This window comes from Diabrotica undecimpunctata, chromosome 7, assembly GCF_040954645.1.
Source record: "Diabrotica undecimpunctata isolate CICGRU chromosome 7, icDiaUnde3, whole genome shotgun sequence".
NCBI classification, from domain to species: Eukaryota; Metazoa; Arthropoda; class Insecta; order Coleoptera; family Chrysomelidae; genus Diabrotica; species Diabrotica undecimpunctata.
This window is the reverse complement of record NC_092809.1, coordinates 159,813,820-159,836,744: the sequence shown is the minus strand read 5'-3', so window position 1 is coordinate 159,836,744 and position 22,925 is coordinate 159,813,820. Positions and strand designations below refer to the sequence as shown.

At 32.5% G+C, this 22,925-nt stretch overlaps 1 protein-coding gene across 2 annotated transcripts in view; it reads left to right on the top strand.

The window, feature by feature from the left end:
• LOC140446097 (vesicular glutamate transporter 2.1-like) overlaps positions 1 to 22,925 on the top strand; it is an 83,077-nt gene that overhangs the window by 19,060 nt on the left and 41,092 nt on the right. The window contains exon 1 of one of the 2 annotated variants that reach the window (XM_072538631.1): positions 22,485 to 22,671. The exons of the other annotated variant lie outside the window; for it this stretch is intronic. Coding sequence (XP_072394732.1) covers positions 22,641 to 22,671 — 31 coding nt within the window. The 5' untranslated portion in view covers positions 22,485 to 22,640. Of the gene's footprint in view, positions 1 to 22,484; positions 22,672 to 22,925 lie in introns of those variants that run through there. 2 annotated transcript variants of the gene reach the window in all.

Below are 22,925 nucleotides of genomic sequence, written 5' to 3'. Positions count from 1 at the left end.
TGTAGCCAATTTTTCCGGCAGTCCTTTTCAGATCATCTGTCCATCTCATAGGAGGTCTGCCTCTGGGTCTTTTGTGTTGGTATGGTCTCCAGGTTAAAATTGATCTGTGCCATTTGTTTAGATCGCTCCTAGCTACATGTCCAGCGTATTCCCATTTCAACTTTAATGATTTTTGCACCACATCGGTGACTTTGGTTTTCTGTCTTATCCATGTGTTTGTTTTCTTGTCCTTAAGTGATATACCTAGCATTGCTCTTTCCATCGCGTGTTGAGTGACTCTAAGTATATTCATATTCTTTTTTGTGATTGTCCATGTTTGTGCCGCATAAGTTAATATCGGAATAATGCATGCATCAAAAACTTTAGATCTAAGATGTAATTGAATTTGTTGATTTCTGAGTATATAGTTCAGTTTACCGAATGCTGCCCAAGCTAACTTTCTTCTGCTTTTTATTTCTTCAGTTTGAATTTCCCTATTTAGTATTATTTTTTGTCCTAAGTATATATATATTCTTCAACTTTTTCTATAACTTTATCGTTTATTATTGTCACGGTGTCTTCGGAGTGCATGACTTTTGGTTTGTTTAAATTCATTTTCAGTCCTATTTTAGAAGATTCGGTATGTAGTTCTAAAAGCATGGTTTGCATTTCTTGTAGGTCAGTAGCTATCAGGATTATGTCATCTGCAAATCGTAGATTACTGAGGTAGCGGCCATTGATGTTTATTTCCTTATATTTCCAATTTAGGTTTTTAAAAACGTCCTCCAAAACTAAGGTGAACAGTTTGGGCGATAAAGTATCTCCCTGTTTGACTCCCCTGTTTAATGGTACAGGGTTCGTGTGTTCATTTTCATTTAGGTAGTATGTAGCTGTAGCTTGGTTCATAGTTTCTTTTATTAAGTTAATATATCTGCTGTCTATTCTACAATTTTGCATTGCGTTTATTACGGCCGTGTGTTCTATGGTATCGAAAGCTTTTTCGTAGTCTACAAATGCTAGGAAAACTGGAAACTTGTATTCGTTACATTTTTCTATTAATATTTTTGTGTTTAACCGGTGATCGGAAGTTGAATAGCCTTTTCTAAAACCTGCCTGTTCATATGGTTGGTATTCGTCTAATTTCCTTGTTAGTCGAGTAGTTATGACTTTGGTGAGTATTTTAAACAGGTGTGACAGTAGGCTGATGGGTCTGTAGTTTTCCAATTTTCGACTATCACCTTTCTTGTGTAATAAGATTACTTTAGAGTTGTTCCAGCTCTTAGGGACTTTGCCCTGATGTAAACAACTGTCCACAAGCTTAGTTACAATTGCAATTAGTTCCTTACCTCCTTCTAATATCATATCTGTGGTAATATTATCTTCTCCTGCAGCTTTATTTCTCTTCATATTTTCCAATGCTGTAGTTACCTTTGAAAATAGGGTATCTACCTTCTATAAATATGTTGTATAAAATGTATTCATGTAAGTACTGTTAATCGCATTTGAATATACTGTAATCGTTGTCGCTAATATCTTTCGGGAGGATGCGGTTTTTTGTTGTAAATAAAAAAAACATTATAATTGATTAAAAAACAAAAAACGGGATGTGGCACTCCGGGAGTGAGGCGTAGGAGCGATGGATTTTGTACAAATACTTTTAAATGAAAATTAGCCAAATTGATCCAGACGTTGTTGTTATAAATAATAAAATGGCGTTTATTAAATGCCATTTTATTTTTATAATAACTGTTAATATATGTATATTACTGTATAAGGTTACTGCACCCGTCGCGATATATGAACACCGTCATACTGAGCGATAAGAAGTAATCACTTCCAAAAATTAATAATTTTATATGTAGATGAAGATGATAAGTCATAAACTTAAGTTTTATATTGTTGAGTATGGATATAATTAGTACTCTGGGAAACATTTACACTTTCAATGCCACTTTGTTCAGATTTTTTCATTTGAGTATTTTTAACGGGAGAAGTGATAACTATATTTTGAATAGTATTAATGTTTGTGTCTCTATTTTTTAGAACCGTTGGTTTATCCTAATGTTTTGGATCATGTTCAAAAAAATTCAAAATTTGAACAACGAATTCAAATTTTCATCGGTAAGTGGATTGTTCATCGGATTTTCTTTTAAATTCTCTAAGGTCTATGTACGCAATATGTTATATTGCGTATTGCATCTATCTATATTAGCTTCATTCATCAGTCAAATATTGGAAATTAGCCTTTCCTAATATCTTTCGTTTTTCTATTTTTATTGCTATATTCTTCAAATCCGGACCTGCAATTTTTTTGAGGCAATCCATCGTCTTTCTTCTCGTTTTCTTTTTCTTTTTTACGTTCTTCACTGTACGATTAGATTCTTTCAACGTTTTGTCTCATATCTGATGTTGTTTCCTCCACATTGCCGTTGTAGTTTTTCTATTACTCTTCCGACATATTTTTCTTTAGTTTTTTCTTTAATACCTTTATTTGTAAAAAAAACTTATATAGAAGAAAAACACTTCACATTTGTATGTAGGTATAAAACATTTAATTTAAAAAGTGTCGTCAAAATTTATATAGAAGCAAAACGTGCTGTTTTCGATCTAGATAAGATCGTCCTCAGTGCCTTCTTTTGTAATTGAAGCTAACACTAAAATTGTAGCTGTGACATCAATATATGGTTTTACATGTTTCAAAATTTAAATTCTAATGTGACCCTAGGTCGATGACATTGGATAAAGATTTAATACTTAAAGAGCAACATGTCAGTTAAAAGGACACAGACCAACTCTTTCGTTTTAACGTCGTTTTAACTAACAAGAACCACGTGTTCCAGTCGAGCAAAGAAACATGTTGCTCTTTAAGTATTAAATCTTTATCCAATGTCATCGACCTAGGGTCACATTAGAATTTAAATTTTGAAACATGTAAAACCATATATTGATTTCATAGCTACTTTTTTAATGTTAGCTTCAATTATAAAAGAATGCACTAAGGGTGATCTGTTTATGGTATACAGATGACTACAGGAAATTCATTTTTCTTGTGTATTTCATTCTATATTGGTCAGGAACATCAATATCTGCATAGAAGAATTAATACCCACGAAAAGGGCATAAGAAACAACAGACCAAATATTACAGTAATGGCAAGCATACTTTGGAAAATAAACATTCGTCAATCTTGAAAATGTGATTTTTTGTATGCCTTATCAAGTTCCCTTGACGTTGGCAATTAACATTGAACAATCCTCCCAGTCTTAAGCCATTCTAAACAGTTGTTCTACTGTCTTTATCCGGTTCATGCTCTGAGATTTTTTAACCAAGAGACTTGCTTTCTACCAATTCCCATTCGTTCTTCGATTTTTTTCATCCTAATCAGTTGGGGAATATTATAGCGTCTTCCCCGTAGTATGTGACAAAATATGCTATCTGTTAAGTTTGCTAGCATAGTTGTTCACGGTATTTTGAGGTTTCGTCTATATAATCATATCTCAAAAGCCACTAAGCGAATAAGAGTGGATACTTCTACATCATAAAGGAGAGCTGATCATACATAACATTTAAAAATGTACAGACTTGTAAAGAGGAAGCTAAATTATAATAAAAAATAAAATGGGTTGTAGTTTCATCTGATTTGAAGTGTAAAACATCGGTATTGTACTGGATGGTATGGTATGGTAATTTTACACATGTTAAAAGTTTTTAAAATGTTCATTAAAATGTCTTCTCCATTCTGCTTATTTATTCTTTTTTTTTTCTATTTTGTGTCCATTTATTTATACACTGTACGTTACATTTTCTTCTCAGTACTCTCATCTCTGTCGTTTTCAGTAGCCTGGCTTATTTCACTGGCACAATATTTCAGTAATTCGTTTCGTATTCCGTCTTTACTTGCTGCTTTTCTGTTCTTCAGGTTTTCAAGTATTTTCCAGATCTCCTGTACATTTATATTAAGTTCTTCATTTGTGGTAATTTCTGGTGTTTCCGATTCTAGCGTTGTTTGTTCTTTCTCTGCGTAGAGCTTTTTTAGGTAGTCAATCCACGTATCCTGTTCTATGTGTTTTGGTTCTATTAGTTCCTTTACCTCCATTCTTTGCTATTCTAAGCTTTTTTTTTCTTTATATTTTTCCTTCACTTCTGTACAAAACCATGGAGTTCTTCGCCTTGGGAACGATTTATTTTTATTTATATTTCTTTCACCAAGAACTTCCTTGGCCGAGTCTAAGATATGAGACTTAATTTTTGTCCAGCTTCCTTCGACTCACTTTCTGTGATATAAATATGTGTTTCTGCCTTTTTCGGTTATTCTTTTTTGGAATAGGTATCTTGTGGAGGCATCCTGTAAGCTTTCGACTTTTATCTTTGTGGTGTATTGTCGTGTTTTGTTATCACATATATGTGTTTTCATTCGGATTTTGCACAATACCAATTTGTGATCGGGCGACTCCTTCTTTTGCCCTGGTTTCTTTCGCAGTTTCGCATCTCTTCTTGCAGTTTTGTTGCTTGGATTGAGTAGTTCGACAGAATTGTTGCCGGTCCCAAGCTCGGATAAAGGAAGAGGGGGTCTACAACCAGGTTAGCACCCTACTGATACACTTTAAAAACCAGACAGCTCATAGACACGTTTTTTAGTGTTAAGGCTTAAAATAATGAATGTGTCAGGCATCGCTTGACATTAAATTGAAATTGATTATAATTTATTAGATCTGTAATTATTAGATTCAGCTTATTGAATAAATATTAAGAAATACAATAAAAGTTTTCCACAAAATAGTTATGTAATGTCAAAAATTAGATATAATTTGTATTTTGTACAATTTTTGAACTGGTGCTTGAGAATATGATGAGGAAAACATCTGATAATTCTGTAATGTTTCGAATCTTAATAAACTTTTTAAGTCAACATCTTAAAAATATGTCAGACAAATGAATTGCTCAGAAAATCGCATTTAATTGTAATATTAACTACTGAGTGTGAACTAACATAACGTTTTTAGATATTCAAAATTGAATGCAAAATCTTAAGTCAAAGAATTTTAAGTATTTTGGATTTTTTTTATTAGAAAATGTAATCAGAAAGGTAATAGAGTTAAGATAGCTGTCATGAATGGGAGGCACACAGGAGTTTAAGTACAATTCAAGAAAAAATATCCATTTTCCCACTTTGTGAACTGGTATGCTCATCAATTAAAAATAAAATATTGTCAAGTTGACTTTTTACGGAAATTTAAATCTAATTATTATCAGTTAAATGAAATTAAACTTTTTTTTGGAGAATTCTCCTCAGTAAGTGACAATGCTCAAAGCTTTCTAAAATGGCTAAAAATATATATGCTATATCAAATCACCATATTTTTCAGTAGGGAGGCGCTACTGGCCTGCACGTGTAAATATAAGGAGGATAAACCTTTCAGCTAATAATTGTTTTGTTCTATTTAAAGCATTTCTCAATGTATTTGCTTCTGGCTAAATTGATTATAAAGGTTACTAGATAAGTATATTATATTTAGCAACTGTTTACTTGTGTCCTTAATAACATTTGCTGTTATGTCATTTGTTTTTGTTTTATCAGAATGTAATGTAATCCATTACGTTTATTAAAACGATAAAATATTTTGGATTTACAGATTAAAGTTGTTCAGAATTCAGAAATTGGATACCAGTATCCTTCGACAGGGTTGGTATGGTATAAATGACTTGTATATAAATAAGTTATCATGGAGATCGTAATTTTATCTGGATTTTTTTACTAGAATCTGAGTTCAAATTCAAAATCAGTTTTCTTAACTTCTTTATAATTAAACTTAAGATTGGTAGCTGATAAATATTTACTACTACTCCTAGATCGAATTAAAACTATATCCGGTTTACTTCATAGCCATTAAATCACTAATGTTTGTATTTTGAGAACGATTTCCGAAGTGGAAATTGAAACGTCAATAAACGTATTTTAACCTTTAATTGAAAATTAAGAAAATTAAAATTAAAAAAAAAACCGAAAGAGTTGCCCAATAAAATTTGAAAAAAAAGAATGTTGAACGAAATTGTAAAAACAAATTTGAGTTTCGAGCCGTTATCAAGTACCTGTACTTAAACTTGTTAAGAGGTAAGCAGAGTTGCGAAGATATGCGTAATACACTATCCGACCTTAAAAAAATTAGATTGCGAGCTTCAAATGAAGTAAATTTTCCATTGGCAACGAAGCCCAATCAAGAAGGTTAGTGTTTGTGTCCAAAACCGTAAAAATTATTGCAGTTCATGATATGATTTTATCAAACCGTCGAATTGGTTTAAAACGATTGTCTAGGTATTTCATACCAACGCGTCCATTATATAGTTCACGTTAATTTGGACATGAGAAAATGTCTTCAAAGTGGATACTCAAATGTCTGAAATGAAATGAAACCTCGGTGCATCTCTACCACTCAACAAAGCAGCAATTTATTGAATGGAGACACTTTGGTTGTCTGGTTTAAAAATGTTCTTAAAAAGTTTTTCTTTTGTCTTATGGGATTGCCACGAAGTAATCATGATTGAGTTTCTGGGTAAGGATATAACATATATAATCAATCCTCTTTACCGTGTCAAGATAAGCATACCATTGGCGACTCGTCCCATGACGCGAGTGAAAGGACGCCTCACCACCTAAAATTTGACAAAACGCAATTTTTTCTTTATAGTATAGCTTTTTAGGATACCTTATTCTAATTTCTACTTACTTACAATTTAAAATATTCTAGAAGTGTATGGCATAGCGGTTGTCCGCCGTAGGACGCACAATGCCAAAGTCGGAAGCAAGAACAAATATCTGAAGTGAATTCGTCGGTCCGTCCTATAGCGACTTCCCACGATCGGCGTCATCGGCGATTCTACAGATCATCGCGCACAACCCATGAGCACGGACGGCAACGCACCGTAGACAGAGCGCTCTTCCTATGGTCCGTAACAAGTACTGTTTGATTTAAATTTATTTCAAAAAATTTAACTCTTCTTTTTTAAGTCTTTAATCGAAATAGTACTATTCTTTAATTGATTTTTTATTCGGTTCCATGCATCGTATATATCGTTTAGGTTCTTATGCTCTGGCGCCGTAGAATTCCATAAACTTGGTTTATTTTGATACAAATTCAAAAAATGAAAAATTTCATTTTTTAGCAAAAAACTTATAAAAAAAACTGCAAAACAACTTTGACAACACTACAGACAACTACTCGTGTCAACGAATGAACAACTTCTGACTTGGACTTCGTCATCTGTTAAAACACGGACGCACTCGGAACGCGTTGCACGGGCATGTACCGCACCTTTGATGTTACCGACTCTCGATGGATACGACGCACCAGCACGGATGTGCCTGTGCTACTACGGACGAGACATTTCCCACTTTCCCACAAACTTAAATTTAAATTTTTCATTAGAAGAAATTACAACTATAATTAAGGTGGTTTAATTAAGTAATTTAGTTTAATTTAATTAATTATGTATATTAATTTAATTATGTCCCAAAAGTTTTGGCCCAAAAGTCATTGGTTTTAATATTAACAAAAACCAAAATAATATCAACTTGCCATTGAAAACAAAAGTTTGTTTACTGTCAGTTAAGATTTATTTATTTTGAAGTTTTCACTTAAAGATGAATCGAAAACATTTCCCGCAGAATCGTTCTGAAGCAGAGAAATTGGTGAGAAGAGCAAAACATCAAGTTGGAATATCCACAAGGTGACAGACTCGTCAATACAGACTTTCTAAGAGTACGGTATCGTTGGAATTAAGAAAGAAGATTAAAAACGATATAAGTGTCCCAAATACTTTCAAGTGCAACTCCTTCGTATGCCAAGATGCTGTCGTCAACTGAAGCAGGTACTTTTTGCCAATGAATTAATTATTATTTTAGATGACGAAAAGTATTTCACTTTGAGTAATTCTGAAATGGGGAGAAACGATGGATTTTATTCAGACCATGTAGAAGAGTCTGCTGACAGTATTAGATACAAATATAAAACGGCAGATAAAATCCTTGTCTGGTGCGCAATTTCTAACCTAACGGGTGTATCCCGACTTTTTGTGAGTAAATGGGTGAAGCTTTGAATAGTCAGAGGTGCCCTTCGAAATTGCTTCAGTTTATCCGCGAACATTATGATAATGACGATATGATAAATTTTGGCCTGACCTAGCATCATGTCATTACTCAACAAATATCCAAAACTGGCTTCGACAACACCACATACCTTTTGTTTCCAAAAACGATAATCCTCAAACTTGCCGCAGGCTCGTCCAATAGAGGATTTTTGGGATTTAATTCTACGAAATCCTAAGTAAAGCATGTGACGAAATACCAAAAGGAGATATGCTAACGACTCTAGTAGATGCAAACGTACAAATAAGGAAAGAAAATTTGAGCATCCAAGGAGACACAAGGAGAGCAGTAATAATTAAATCGACAACGTTCTAGCAACAAAAGAATTAGTTTAGAAAACACCAGACACAAAGTTAGGTTAGTTAGGTTAGGTTAATATGAGTAAGCACTTAACCACCCTTTCACTCGACCTAGTGTGGTTCATCCCTAGCTTAAAGTTTTCCCTTCAGGCCAGCCTCTTTAACAAAGTCTTAGATGAGATTTATTATGGGCTTAAGTGAGACTTATACGAACTTGTAGGTCTCGCGTTGATAATTGAGCCTTATCCTATCAAAACCGAGGTTACACAGAACGTGTTTCGCTGTTTCGTTATCAGCCGGACAGAATTTGCCATTCACACTTTCTGTCTGTCCGATTTTGTTCATGTACCCCTTGAGGCGACAGGGTCGTATTAAGAGACCTACGATTCTTATTCATATCTAGTAGATATTTTGATCTTTTCTTCGAACTTTCATGTATAAAATCCTTCGACTGTTTTGAGACCCATTTGTTAGTATCAGTGGGTACGTTACATTTCTTCCACCCAGTTCAATATTGTTGTTTTGGCCGTGCTTTTTTGTATACCAACGAAAGGTTCTGGGACTATGAATGTTTCTTCTTCCTGACAAGTAAGTCCGCTTTTTAGTTTCCTTTAATACCAGTATGTCCAGACACCTAGAGTAAACTTACTTTGTCTTTTTCCGATCATAATCAGTTTCTGAAGACAGTTCCAAACTAACTTTGAGTGAATTAGATTCGATTCCAGTGCCCTTAATGCCACCTGGCTATTAGATATATTTTTATAGATCTTTCCCTACAGTTCCTGTTAGAGGCACATCTGTATGGCATACATTTCTGCTTGGAAGATAGTAGAGTCATTTCTTAGGCTTTCACTAAGAAACTCCTTCATAGGTTTTAGAGTCATCTAGATACCAGCAGTGATCTGCCATTATGAGATTCGTTTTATTCGAATCCCATTCGTCCCCTCCTGGAAACAGGACGGTAAACGGCATTTCGAAATTATATTTAGGTTTCATTGCATCTGGTACCATTTCCAACTTTGGATGATTTTTAATTATCTCTTCAGATTTGATCCCAGTATATTTTTGCTCTGCTTTCTGGCGTCTTATTCGTCTTTTGTATACTCCTACCTTTACCTTCTTCTCCATCCATATATGTAATGGCGGGAGGTCAAGTATGACTTCTATGGAGGCGGTTGGGGTAGTCCACATCGCTCCTGTTATGATTAAGCATGGTTTTCGTTAAAGTTTATTCAGCTTCTATACTGGCATATTTAGCCAGTACATATGCTTAGGTTTTTTGCCATTTAATTTAATATAATGCATTTTTTTGAATTGTTGAACATTGTAAGTCATCAAAGCCGTTTGATGATCCTTAAATTTACTTAAAATTTATTAAAAAAAAAACAGGACAGCGACGGCTTTCATCATGGCAACAATTTGATCATTTTGATTTTAAGGGTGATTTAATTTTAAAAACTTTAACTGTAATTGAAATAAATTAATTCTTTCTAGTGAAATTAAATATTTCTTTAATTTTGCGTTAATATCACTATGAAATTATTTAGTGTGGAGGTTCCTAAGCAAATGATACGATGATATGTACAATTTCATCTCCACACAATTTCGAAATGTAAATATTTTTGAAAACGTTTAAAGTCCATGTTTTTAAAAATAGACCGACGAATAAATGTATCGTCCCACACTTTATTTTTAGTTCTGTAGGACAATTGCTTAATTTGCCGTAAAGTATCTAATAAATTTTATAATCAAACATAAACATCGAATAACCGTAATTAAAGTCTATCTACTTCATCCATTACATTACCACCATACGTATAAATAGAACTTTAATTAATTCCACTATTACATTAGCGTAACTTAACATAACTAACCATACAATATCAATGGTTTGTAAAATATCTACCTATACTATATTTCTAGATTAATGTACGAGAATTTCTCAGAAAAGAAACTAATTTGGTATGCATATTTTAGTACCTGTGCTTGCACTACAACGGCAATATTTTAACTTGACTACTATTGTGTCGTCTACGCAGGTAAACATTTGGACACACCCGTATATCCTAAAAAATGTTCTACCTGCTTCTAGCTGCAGAATGGTTTTGTCCAGTCAAGTCAATTAATGTGAGTAAATAAAGAGTTTTACTTTTACACCCGGAAAGAAAAGTACTATACGGTGACAGTCTGGGAATGGCTCGCGGCTAGACAAAAAAAGGTATATCAGGGGCGCCAGGTAAATTGGCCCACAGCCTTCCCTACGTTACTATTCAATAAACCACCAACTTACCAATAGGTTTACTACTAAAATATTAAGTATAGTATACAACATGAATAAATAAAAAATAAATGAAATTGTCTAAGATCAGGATTTAGTCAATTTTAATAAATAGATTCCAAAGATATTTGAAAACAAATACATATTACAACATTCATAGGCTTAATAAAAAGAATATAAAAATGCGGATTCTACTTGCCTAACAAAAATTCAAGTTATTTATATTTAATTGCACAAAAAATTCAAATATCTTGAATAGAGGTTATCAGATAATCAGAGGACCAAGATATGAGTTCCTTCGGCTAATTCTCAACGGTAAAATCGGAGGAAAGAAATGGATAGGACGGAAGAAACTCTCTTGGTTGAGGAATTTACGGCAGTGGACAGGTTTGACAGCGGACCAATTGCTACACGTAGCGCAAGACCGAGATCAGTATAAAAATATTATAAGCATGGTAGTCGCCGACGTTCCGTAGGGATATGGCACTCTAAGAAGAAGAAGCACAAAAAAGGATAAGACGTATCAAAAGTACCGGACGCTGAGGGGTGTGTGGTTCAATACCAACAAAAAAAATAATTAACGCAAATGGGATACCACGAGAGCTCAAGTGCGTGCGCAGAAAATAATATAAAAAAAAATAAATCTATCTCAAATATTTAACCCCCCCCCCCCCCGCCTTAGACGCAATTTACAAAATTATAATAGGTATGTGTAAATATTAAATTAATAAAATAAACCGCAAATAATCTTTAAAAACTGTAACGTATTTGTAAATATTAAAATAAAAACAAACCGCAAATAATCTTTAAAAAAACTATTGTATCTCGTAAACAAATTAGACGGCGCTTAAATCTTCCGTCGAAAATTAATTATCGATCCATACTTCGAATTTTCAATCACATTCATATACTTCACCGCGTAGGATCCTAGTTAAAATTCAGTGTGTCTTCAATCCAAAAATACCATTCGCAAAATCCACTGCGACTTCGGAGGAACTCCAAAAATACGATTGCCGATTTACATAGACTTGTATGACAATGTTGAAAAGTTGAAAATTACAGCCAGACAGAAAAAGAAGAAGAACCCTGAAGCAAGAAAACACTAATTAACATACGTGTCTAAAATAATTATTTGGAAATAAATATATTGATTTTAACGCTTTGTTTATCTGCCTTTTTGGCGATAATGGGGCAATACAAAAAAATACTTGTCTTTGAACTTGAATGTATGACAACTTATGAAAATTTGAATAGCTTTTTAGAGATGCTATAAAAAAATAACTATAACTTTTTAATTAATTAAAAACGAAATGTTCTAACACTCACCCTTCTTAGCCAGATTAGGGGTTTGAAATATCTCAAATTGGACCGAAACGTAGTCGGCTATTTGGACTCGTGATTAAGGCTAATTTCTTGATCTAAATGCGACTCCGGTAGACACGTGCACTGTAGATCCGCTTTTTTTTGCGAAATTGTGGATATTCCCAAAAAAACCCTTCAACAAGGCAGCAAATTCCCTTAGATATCCACACGGTTCGTACTAGTCCAGATCTCACATGGAACAGCAGCAAAAAAAAAAACAAAATGCCGTTTTTAAACTAGCCCGAACTTTTCGGTACCCCGGTCAAACCTATAACAATTTCCTTTTCGTCGTCTTTTCGAATACTTGACCACTTGACACACGGAGGTCACCGAATAATACCGAGATTCAAACATTTAAATTTTGTGATCCCAATTCTTACAAGATAACTCTAGAAAGAACGATCTAAATTAGTTTCTTCATAAAAAGAGGACATTTTGCCTTAACTTCAGCACAATTTGCCAGACATTACCCCTATTTGAAAACTACTAATTTTATTTTTGCCACCTTGCTTATAATATATTATAGGCAACCGATCTTACACGTCTAGAATTGTTAAAATTTGTGAAAATAGAGGTGGGACTTTCTACTTTAAATTTGGAACGTAACATATACTAAATGTCTACAATTATTTTCGGCAACAAAATCTTTCTAATATCATTGACAGTATAGTTGAAATGTCACATACAGCAATGGGATATGGAAAATCAGCTATATATATAAAGTGTTAAAAGAAAAAACGACTGCTATAACTTTACGCAAAACCGAGACCAAAAAGACCAGAATTATTAAAAGTTGAACTGGTTAATTGTTTTAAAAATGCCATTCGTGGGATAGTCAATTCGTTTTTTTTATCAAGCAAGTACTACCTTTGGATAAAGTTTTACAAGCTATTTCTGATTATCCTGATTTGCTCACGATAACTATAGAACATTTTGGTAGTATATAGTTTCCAATCAAAGAAAACCTGTGATTATCATAAAGAGATGAACGGAGATGTGTTTGAAGAATATTTGAAGAACAATGTAAGTTACCACTCCAGATTAGTTGAACGTTTACCAACTACGCAATAGAAGTAAAATAAAATTGGAGGTCATTAATTTCTAATTAACTAAACTTTGACGGTACAATGACAAAAGCAGAATTATTAAATGTTGTTAACATCCATAAACAAAATTATAAAATATATGTTATTGAGGAGATAGCAAGAAAACGAGGTATTGAAATACTTCCCTTATAATCATTATGAGCTTAATCCGATAGAGTTGATATGGGCTCAAGTCAAAGGTAACGTAGCTCGAAATATTTTAATTTTTAAATTCTCGGATCCAACTAATTTTTTTCATAAAACAATATAGGAAGTAACGACAGAAAATTGGAAAAATATATTAATCATATTATGAAAATTGAAAGAACATGTGGGAACTGAATCATAGAATTATTGACAGCAGAATAAAGCCTATAGTAATTTCTCTTGCAGTGGACCACAATTCATCTAAGGCAAAATATGAGGAAATACCAGTGTAAACTGTAGCTTAGAATTTTATTTCCCCCCAGAAAACCCCCCGATATTTGTCTATCTTTAGACCATAGTAGAGAGTTTAGAATGTTTACCGCTTTTTTTCCCTGCTGCGTTCTGTTTTCGATGTCTTTTTTGGTAGTGCCTTCTTTAGATATTATAGATACGAGATATTTATATTCACTGCATGTTTTTGTGTTTCTAATTTCTAACTCTGGATCTTCTTCATTATCTTCTATTTTAAGATACTCTGTCTTTGACATATTCATATGGAGGCCCCATTTTTCATATTCTTTCTTTAGTTTTGTAGACCATGTCTTCCTCATCATTCGCTACAACTATCTGATCATCTGCGAAAAATCTGCGTCGATAGATATATAATAATATACATATTATCACTTTCCAAACCAGTGTCGTTGAGTTGCGCCCTAACTCTATTTTACTTTTTCTTTGATACTTCGCGTTTTTAACAGCTGGCAACCCTAATTTTCGACTATTTTTTTTTCTCACTCAACATTATACCATGCTTGGATTTTATCCATACTCTTGGGTCGACCTCCAACGAGATGAACAGATGACATAAAAAGAGTGACTACAAATTGGATTCAGATGGCGCACAATCGGACTAAGTAGAAAAGCATGCGAGAGGCCTATGTTCAGAAGTAGACAATTAGATGCTAGTTGATGATGAACCATATATTATCATATTAAGAAAAATATTAACTTTAATTTGATATAGGTCATGAGCAGCGTATTTTATTTAAAAAATAAATGAACGAAATAAAATATTTGTCAAAAACTAATTACTATTATGTGAATTAAAAATATTTGCGACCACTAGCAACTGACAACATATTATCAATGTATTCTCTTAATTATGTAAAAATGTAAGTTTGATGAACTACGTTATGAACGTAGTGATCCTACAGTGGGATTTTGTACTATTATAGAAATAATAATTATAATTTCAATTTATATATATTATACTTTAATTTTACGTCTTCTTTTTGTTTTATTTTGTATAATGCTCGTTTTATAGACGTTTGTATAGGTTCGCGTTCTTCCCTTGTAGACGTGTGTTCTGTTTGTCAACTAGTGATTGAGTTACAAATTGCTATTCTATTTACCTTACCTTTACATTTTGTACTCTCAATTTCATCATGCCCATTAACGAAATAGCTATTGTAAATTTTAATATCATACCAAACAAAAATGTTAGTTTATAAAATTTCTATATTATATTTATATAATCCAATAATTCAAAGCTATCAATAATTCCGTATTTTGTATTAATGATTAATAGTCTATTAAAATCCTTTTTTGTTGAACTGAACTTAACAATTCTCGTCTAATATGGAACGGTGACATAACATTTCTAAGTTTCTACCCCCTGACCTCTATGACTGAGCGACCGTCGACATTAATCCATATTTGTTTAACATGTACCTTACCTTATCATGACCGCAATTTTTCTATGATGGTCATTGAATGCCTTTCTATGCATCTTTAATTAAAAACGCATCCTTGTATTTTGTTGGTTTTTCCAATCATGTCAATAGAAATTCTTTATAAATTTATCTACTTATTTTATAGGTAAACATCTCATTTCATAGATACTAATCTTTTGAGATCTGTTTTCCCAAAGCCAAATACAAGAAAAACATTGAAACATCCTAAATCATTCAACAGAGGAAAAAAGATATACATTGAAATACTAAGAATATACAAAGAGAACCTAAAGTGGTTCATAACTGGTAACAACATAATAACTAGTATAAAAAATCAAATGTAAAAAACGAAGAATTGTATACTGCATAGATGAGAATAATAGCCATTGAAACAAATATTACTAAAATAATTTAAGGTTCCATATTAAATATGAAGAAATGTACACCTTTAGCGAAGAAGAAAAGAAACCGAAAGTCTTAAATTCTGCGACCCCTAACTTCATTTTTCAAAGCTATAAGGAACTTTGAAAATATTCGAGAATTTCATTACAGTGATAACAATATTACATGGAAATTACTATGTTACAATAGAAATATTGGAGAAGTAACTAAAAGTCTTACATAGTTTTAGTAATAATTTAGTTAAAATAGACAAAAAAATAGTAACCTTAGAAAAATTCGTAGAAATATTTTTCGTATATTTCTCTTAACTAATTAGTGTTGTCTTTCAGAAAAAAAATTGTAGATTACATAACGTTCTTTAAATTGTGCACACTATGAATAAGCATACCAAATGTTGTAAATTGTAAAATTCGAAGGAGTGGATGGACCTCGTAGACCTTTCCACATTGCGACTTGTATGATATTTTGTATACTTAATACTACCCTACATATGTAAGCTACAAAGAAAGTCTAGTATCCGTTCAGACTCTAAAAAGACCTGATCTATATACTTATGGCGTTGGCGAACAATTGAAATTGCAGACAATTGTTCAATCGATTCTTCTGTATTTTGACCTAGCGAATAAATGACTTTAACCTAGCCTACAATTTCATTACCTACATTAAAAACAATTCTTTTATGCACTTACACCTACAGCAATTCTATAACGATCCTCCTTACATGTATCTGCAGAGCACACAGGACTTCTAGCATACGCTAACTAGAGGCAGCCTTTTAGGCACTTTCAATACTTGAGGGCGAGACGAGTACCGACAATGAGAGCGAATAAAACTACATTCTATCTCTCCCACTAAGACAGCTTTACAAATTTTCATTAAAACTGGTAAACAATAGTTGTGCAAGTGGCTAAAATCCCAAACTGCGTTTTTTTCCATAGACCACTCTAATTACTTTTTCTCTTTTTTATGACTCAATAGTCCAGCATATGACGGTTTTATGTTCATAATTCTTTTTATATGCATTGATTTGCTTGAAATTTTGATAGTAGGTAGAAAATAGCTCAAAGATTAAAATTTATCCTATGCTATTATGTGCTTTTTGCCTGGAGGTGGGTACAACCCCAACTTGGAGGTGAAAAAAGTTTATAAAAAAACAAACATGGTAGTCGCTATAGTAGTGAAGCAGTTTAAGCTGTTTACGCTAATTGTATCTAAAAACGCGAGTGTGCCAGTATGGCTCATATGTTTTTCAACTACCCCGCCCTTCTTAGGGATTATATTGAAACAGTTAATAAAAGCAGGCATTCGAGTTAAACCTTCAAACGTAACAAATATACATATAGTCTTTTTATTTTCTTTCAACTGCTGTAAAATTAATTTATAGTCAATAAGAAACGTTTAAATTCAAAAATATTTACGAGATTAGATAAACCTCACATATATTCTAACACATTCAGTGTTTTCTAACATACACCATAAGAAAAAATTTCCTTAAGAGTTTTTTTCGAAAAGTCAATATTTTTGGAATTATTCGTGACAGAAAGTTCACAAGTCACGCCAAAAAATCCTGGTTTTAAGTGGATTTTCGCGAATAACTCCAAAAATTTAGATTTTATCGAGAAAACTGTTTGGATATAACATGAAGCTTATAAAACAAAGAGATTCGTTTTTATTATTACCGCAAACTTGATATTAACAAAGTTGACTTCAAAAGTAGACTTTTCTTCATCGAATTCAAACATGTGATGTTAAATAACCGGAAAAAGGTAAATTTTTCATGGAAAACTTATATAAACTTTAAGATGACTACTGGTAAAACTGATTTGCATGAAAATTAAGGTAAGTTATAACTAAAATAAAGTCCGTTTCTATTTTTTTGTGACGCAGAAAGTAACAAACTCACCCCCGCCAAAACCACCCTGGTTGAAGTTATTCGTTGTGTAATTTACTTCATTCATTTATATACAAACATTTTACATTCTGGAAGTTTAACTGATTGAGAAGGTTTAATTTTGAAAAAAACCGAGTTTAAAGTGAAGACACTATTTTCATAACTTAAAAAGATACAGCAAAAGTTCTAGAATACAAAAATGTCCTTTTACTAGTTTCTAGTGAAGATTTTGATTTTTTTTATTCGTATATACTAAAAATTAAACCAGATGATTGTTTAAAGGTTGTATTCGCATGCGTGTAGCACCATCTTCAAGCCCTTTCAGCGCAACCCCTTTTAAAACGAATGGCTCTAAAAAACTTTATGTATACCTTTTTATTTTAAAAGCTGCAATCATATCTCGTTTAATTTTTAGTCTATAGAAATAAAAAAAATTAAAATTTTTTATAAAAAAGGCTGTTTTTTTTGTATTTTTGTATTTTAGTATTCTTTCTGTATCTTTTTAGTTGTTGAGTTATTTTGAAAAACAAAAGTCTTCACTTTAAATTCGGATTTTTTCAAAACTAAACCTTCTAAAAGCTATTATGGAAGGGAAGATAGAAGAAAAACGGGGCATCGGAAGAAAGAAATACTCATGGCTTAAAAACATAAGGGATTGGACAAACCTCGATGTCCATGCACTCTTTAGAGCCACACAAGACCGAGAGGAGTATGCAAGAATTGTCGCCAACATCCACTAATAATTGGATAGGGCACCATAATAAGAAGAAACCTTCTAAACCAGTTAAACTTCCAGAAAATAATATTTATATATAAATGAAGTAAATTGTAAATGAACAACAAATAGTTTCAACCTTAATTACCTTAATTTTCATGCAAATCACTTGTACTAAGAGTCATAATAATGGTTTTTTCAAGTAAACTTTTATTAGATGAATAGCCATAACGAACAGCCATAACTTTATTAAAACAAATCACAAGCATGTTTAAAAACATGCTTTTTTGACGTGTAATTTGTGAACTTTCGAAAAAAACTCTAAAGAATATTTTTGTCTTAAAATTTACCATTTTAGCGACTACCATGGTTTTTTTGATAAAACTTTTCATCCCCGATTTTCATCATAAAATCCCAGACTTGGGGCGGTAACCACCCCCAGGGGAAAAACACATATTGGCATAGGGTAGATCTTGCATCAGAGGTTTTCTAGAACTATTTTTACCGTCGTATCCTGGACTACAATATTTTGTTTGGAAATCATGAAAGGTTAAATATTGTATTACTGGTTGCATATTGACTAGAAATAAAATATCAAATCCTCTCTATAACGGTTATTATGATCAGCAATAAAAACAGTGCTACTCAATGTCAACTACAGATTAAAATCCCCATCATACTGTATTTGTTTTTAAAATACATAATAATAAATAAAAAAAACTTACATATTCCTATTCCTGTACATATTCCTACCTCGTATGGAGGACCTTATGGGGAATAACAAATGATCAATAAAAAGTGTGTGCTCCCATTGTTTAATAATATACAGGGTGAGTTGTGAATTTTGACCGAAATTTCTATTCGTCATAACTTTTGAACGGTAAGTTCGATATGTCTCATATTTTGGGTCAACTACTACCACTTAATCGACTGATTTATTCAAACTAGGAAAAAAGTCTGGTGCGGCTATAAAAAATTAGTTCGTTTTGTTCGTAGCAAAAATTTCACCCCGTATACGGTTTTTAAAAACTAAAAAAGGACCCAAAAAGGGACCCCAAAAAAGCATAAAAGTTTACCCCTTTACCCCGGGCTTTCCCCTAAAACTCCCCTCACAGGGGGGCGAAAACGAAAAAAAAAAAAACGATTTACCAAGGATCTGTAAACCGTAGAAAAAAATGTTTCAAATAAAAAATGTAGCTGAGAAAAGTTTAAACAAAAATGTTCATAAGAATTTTTTGTGTAGAATGAACCGTTCTCTTAGAAACAACGCTTGAAGTGACCGTCGATTTTGCATGTCAGTTACGCGAGAGAAATCAACGTTCAATAAAATTTATATCAGCTGGGAGGTAAAATTCGATATCTTTTTATCAAAATGTCCTATCGACAAAATTCAAGATGTGTTTTAAATTCAAAGAGTGTAGCTTTCGTATGCAGTTTTTGTATTTTGCCGAGAAGAAACTCAGTTTTTATAAAAGTGTTAAATAAATTAACATGGCGCGATTTTTGCTATCTTTTACGATTCTCGTGAGATCAATAAAATTGATCACTTTCATTGACCAGTTCTAGTAAAATTTCCATTTTTAAAGAGCAACCTTAAAAACCGTTGACATTAAATTTCAATTTTAAGTTGTGGTAAGAAATATGAGGCATAAGGTTAGGCTCTAGTAATCGAAACTTCATAGTGACCAGTCAATAAAAGGGATAGATTGTATTGATCTGGTGAGAATCATAAAAACTGGTAAAAATCGCGCCACGTATATTTATTTAACACCTGTATAAAATCTGAGTTTATTTGCGGCAAAATACAAAAATTACATACGAAATCTAAACTCTTTGTCTTTAAAAGGCATTTTGATTTTTGTCGATAGGTCACTTGAATCAAGAGATATCGAATTTTTACCGTCGAGCTGATACAAATTTTATTGAACATTGATTTCGCCCGTTTTTCAAGCGTTGTTTCCAAGAGAACGGTTCATTCTACACAAAAAATGCTTATAAACATTTGTGTTTAAAATTATCTCTACATTTTTTATTTAAAAAATTTTTTTCGATGGTGTACAGATTCTTAGTACATCGATTTTTTTGCGTTTTTCCCCCTCTGCGATGGCGGTTTTAAGGGGAAGCCCGGGGTTAAAAATGGTAAACATTTTTGCATCTTTTTTGAGTCCCAAAATTAATATTCTCGGCAAAATTCAGCTTGTTCGTATGATTTTTAGAGGTTCAGTGGCAAGTTCGTCTCTGACGACTAGAGTACTAACCTGTGGTGCTAAAACGCTCACTATGACAAAAAAGAATATACAAAAAATAAATATAATCTAGAGAAAGATGGAAAGATTAATGTTGGAAATAACTCAAACGGACCGAGTTCAAAATCAAGATACGGGAGAAGACGGTTGAAGTTATTTTGCATCTAAAATGGAGTTGTGCCTTACATGTTGGTAAAATGACGGAAGAATTATCGTGAGGTTGGCGACTAAATATCATAAATTTTGTGTTCGAAACATTCATTCATTTTAGACCCATTTCTCTTCCTGTCGTGTTTACGCAATGCAACAACTTTGAAAGGGCGTGGAGACTAACGTATAAGATAACAGTATCGTAAGCGTATCTAAGATTATTAATCAATTCACCATTGATTTTCACTCCAGTTTTTATCTTGCAAAGCCTGTTTGAAAATTAAATCCGAGTGGATATTAAATAACAGAGGGGATAGAATACATCCCTGTCTGATTCCTTTTTGAATGTAACATACGTTGTTTAATCTTCCATCGACTCTTAGGACTGCTTCTATGTAGATTTCTACGATCAATGCCTTTATTTCTTAATAAGTTCAAAAGCGTTCCAGGCTTTACGCTTTACATTTATTCATATTTTTCTTGATTAGGGTCTAGATTTGGCATCTATGAAAGGATGTATTGGTTGAACACTTTGCTCCTCAAATATTGAGGTATTTTTCGATTCTTCAGTATCCAACTGAGTTTTCCAAATACTGCCCATGCCAGTCTTGCTATTTAAGTGATTTCCACACTTTGGTTCTATTTGTCAAGTTTAAGAACTTGGTCTAAGTAGATGTATTCCTGGACTTGTTCTATCTCATTGCCATCTATAGTTATACGTCTGGGATCGTCTGTGTTGGTCATTGTTTTTGTTTTTGTCATATTCATTTTAAGTCCGACGTATTGGGAGCTGTCTGCGATATCCTTTATTATAATTTGTAATTAACTGGTTGCCATTAACGTTGATGCCATATGTTGACCAATTTGTAGTTTTGAAGACTTCTAGGGCCAGATTAAAAATCTTTTCTAGATATTACGTCGCCTGGTCTAACTCCTCTATTAATGGGGATGGAATTAGTATTTTCGTCTAGTTGTACTATGATAGGTAAGTTTTCATATATAGTATGTATTAGTTGCCTTTATCTCGAATCTATTCTACATTATATTCTTCTATTATCTTGGCCATATGTTCACGAAATAATTTCCATGTTTTCTCAACATTTTCGGTTGTTCTCATTTCTTTCTTCTAATTGTTTACATCATTTTCGATTTTACTTTTGTTGACATCTGAAATAGTATCTAAAATTCTTTTGCCGATGTTTTTTCATTATTCGCTTTTTCCCCTCGATCTTGCATCGGCAACTACAAGATTGTGATCTGATCCAATATCTGCACCAGGGCATGCCGTAACTCTATGGATAGAGTTCCTAAATCTTTTGTTGATGCGCAGGATTCGTCCGCACATTTAAGCACTTGCAAGAAATATTGCGATACACGGACATAAGGGCTATATAAGCCAGATTAGATTCTGCTGGATCCTGCTAGCTATCTTCAGGCTTTCTATGTTACGCCGAAACATCGTAGTTGTCAATTTTCGAGTTTTTTTCAATTTTTGATGACATTACAGTATGAATTCTCTTTAACAACAAAAACTATGTACAATACAGTCGAAGGATTCCCCGTAAAACATAAACGAAAAGTATTGCCAACTTGGGAGAGTTTAATTCTATAGTTTTTTTTTATTTAAGTAAAAGAACAATGTTACGTAACGCGACCCCCTCCCTCTCTGTAACACACCGTAACGTTTTACAAGACTTCTCAGCTCCAAATTGCGTTACATAATACTTGAACGACCTCTCAATTTTAACTATTCTAGAATAACATAACATCAAATAAATTTTTTAAATATCTCAAACCATAACCTATGTATATAATATATATATATATATATATATATATATATATATATATATATATATATATATATATATATATATATATATATATATATATATATACTATTTGTTACAGCTAACTACAGTTAGAACGGATTCTGTTGGCAATTTTTACCTCACAAAGTTAGAATTCCCCTCCCCTTTGCAAAATACATTTTCCACGACCGCTGGAATCACTGTTATTGGATTGGCACGATTTTTAAATTTCCCTCAGCTAGTTTGAAGTGCTACTTGGGTAGTACCAAACGTGTAAAACGGGTGATTTAAATCAATAATCGTTTGAAATCATAAAGTGATCATCTGCATATTATTATACAGTTTTTATTTTGGTTGGTGTAATTCTTGTTTAGTTGAATCGGTTATAAAGTTCCTAAAATGATAATCGTAGAGGAAAAAATAGTTGAGAGTAAGTTTTGTATTCTTTTTTTTATTAAGAAACAAACAAATGTAATATTTTATTAGTTTAACTGTAATCTAAAAATAGTAAAAATTATTTATATTTTTATGTCCAGGCTGGTTAATTCAGTGAGCGTCTATATTCTTTGTAATATATTGACGCCCATTTAGTAAAAATAACGTAAATGAATTAACTTCTTATTTTAAAGTTATTTCTGTAAAGGGTGAATTATTAAATTTAACTTAGATTTGATATATAAATAC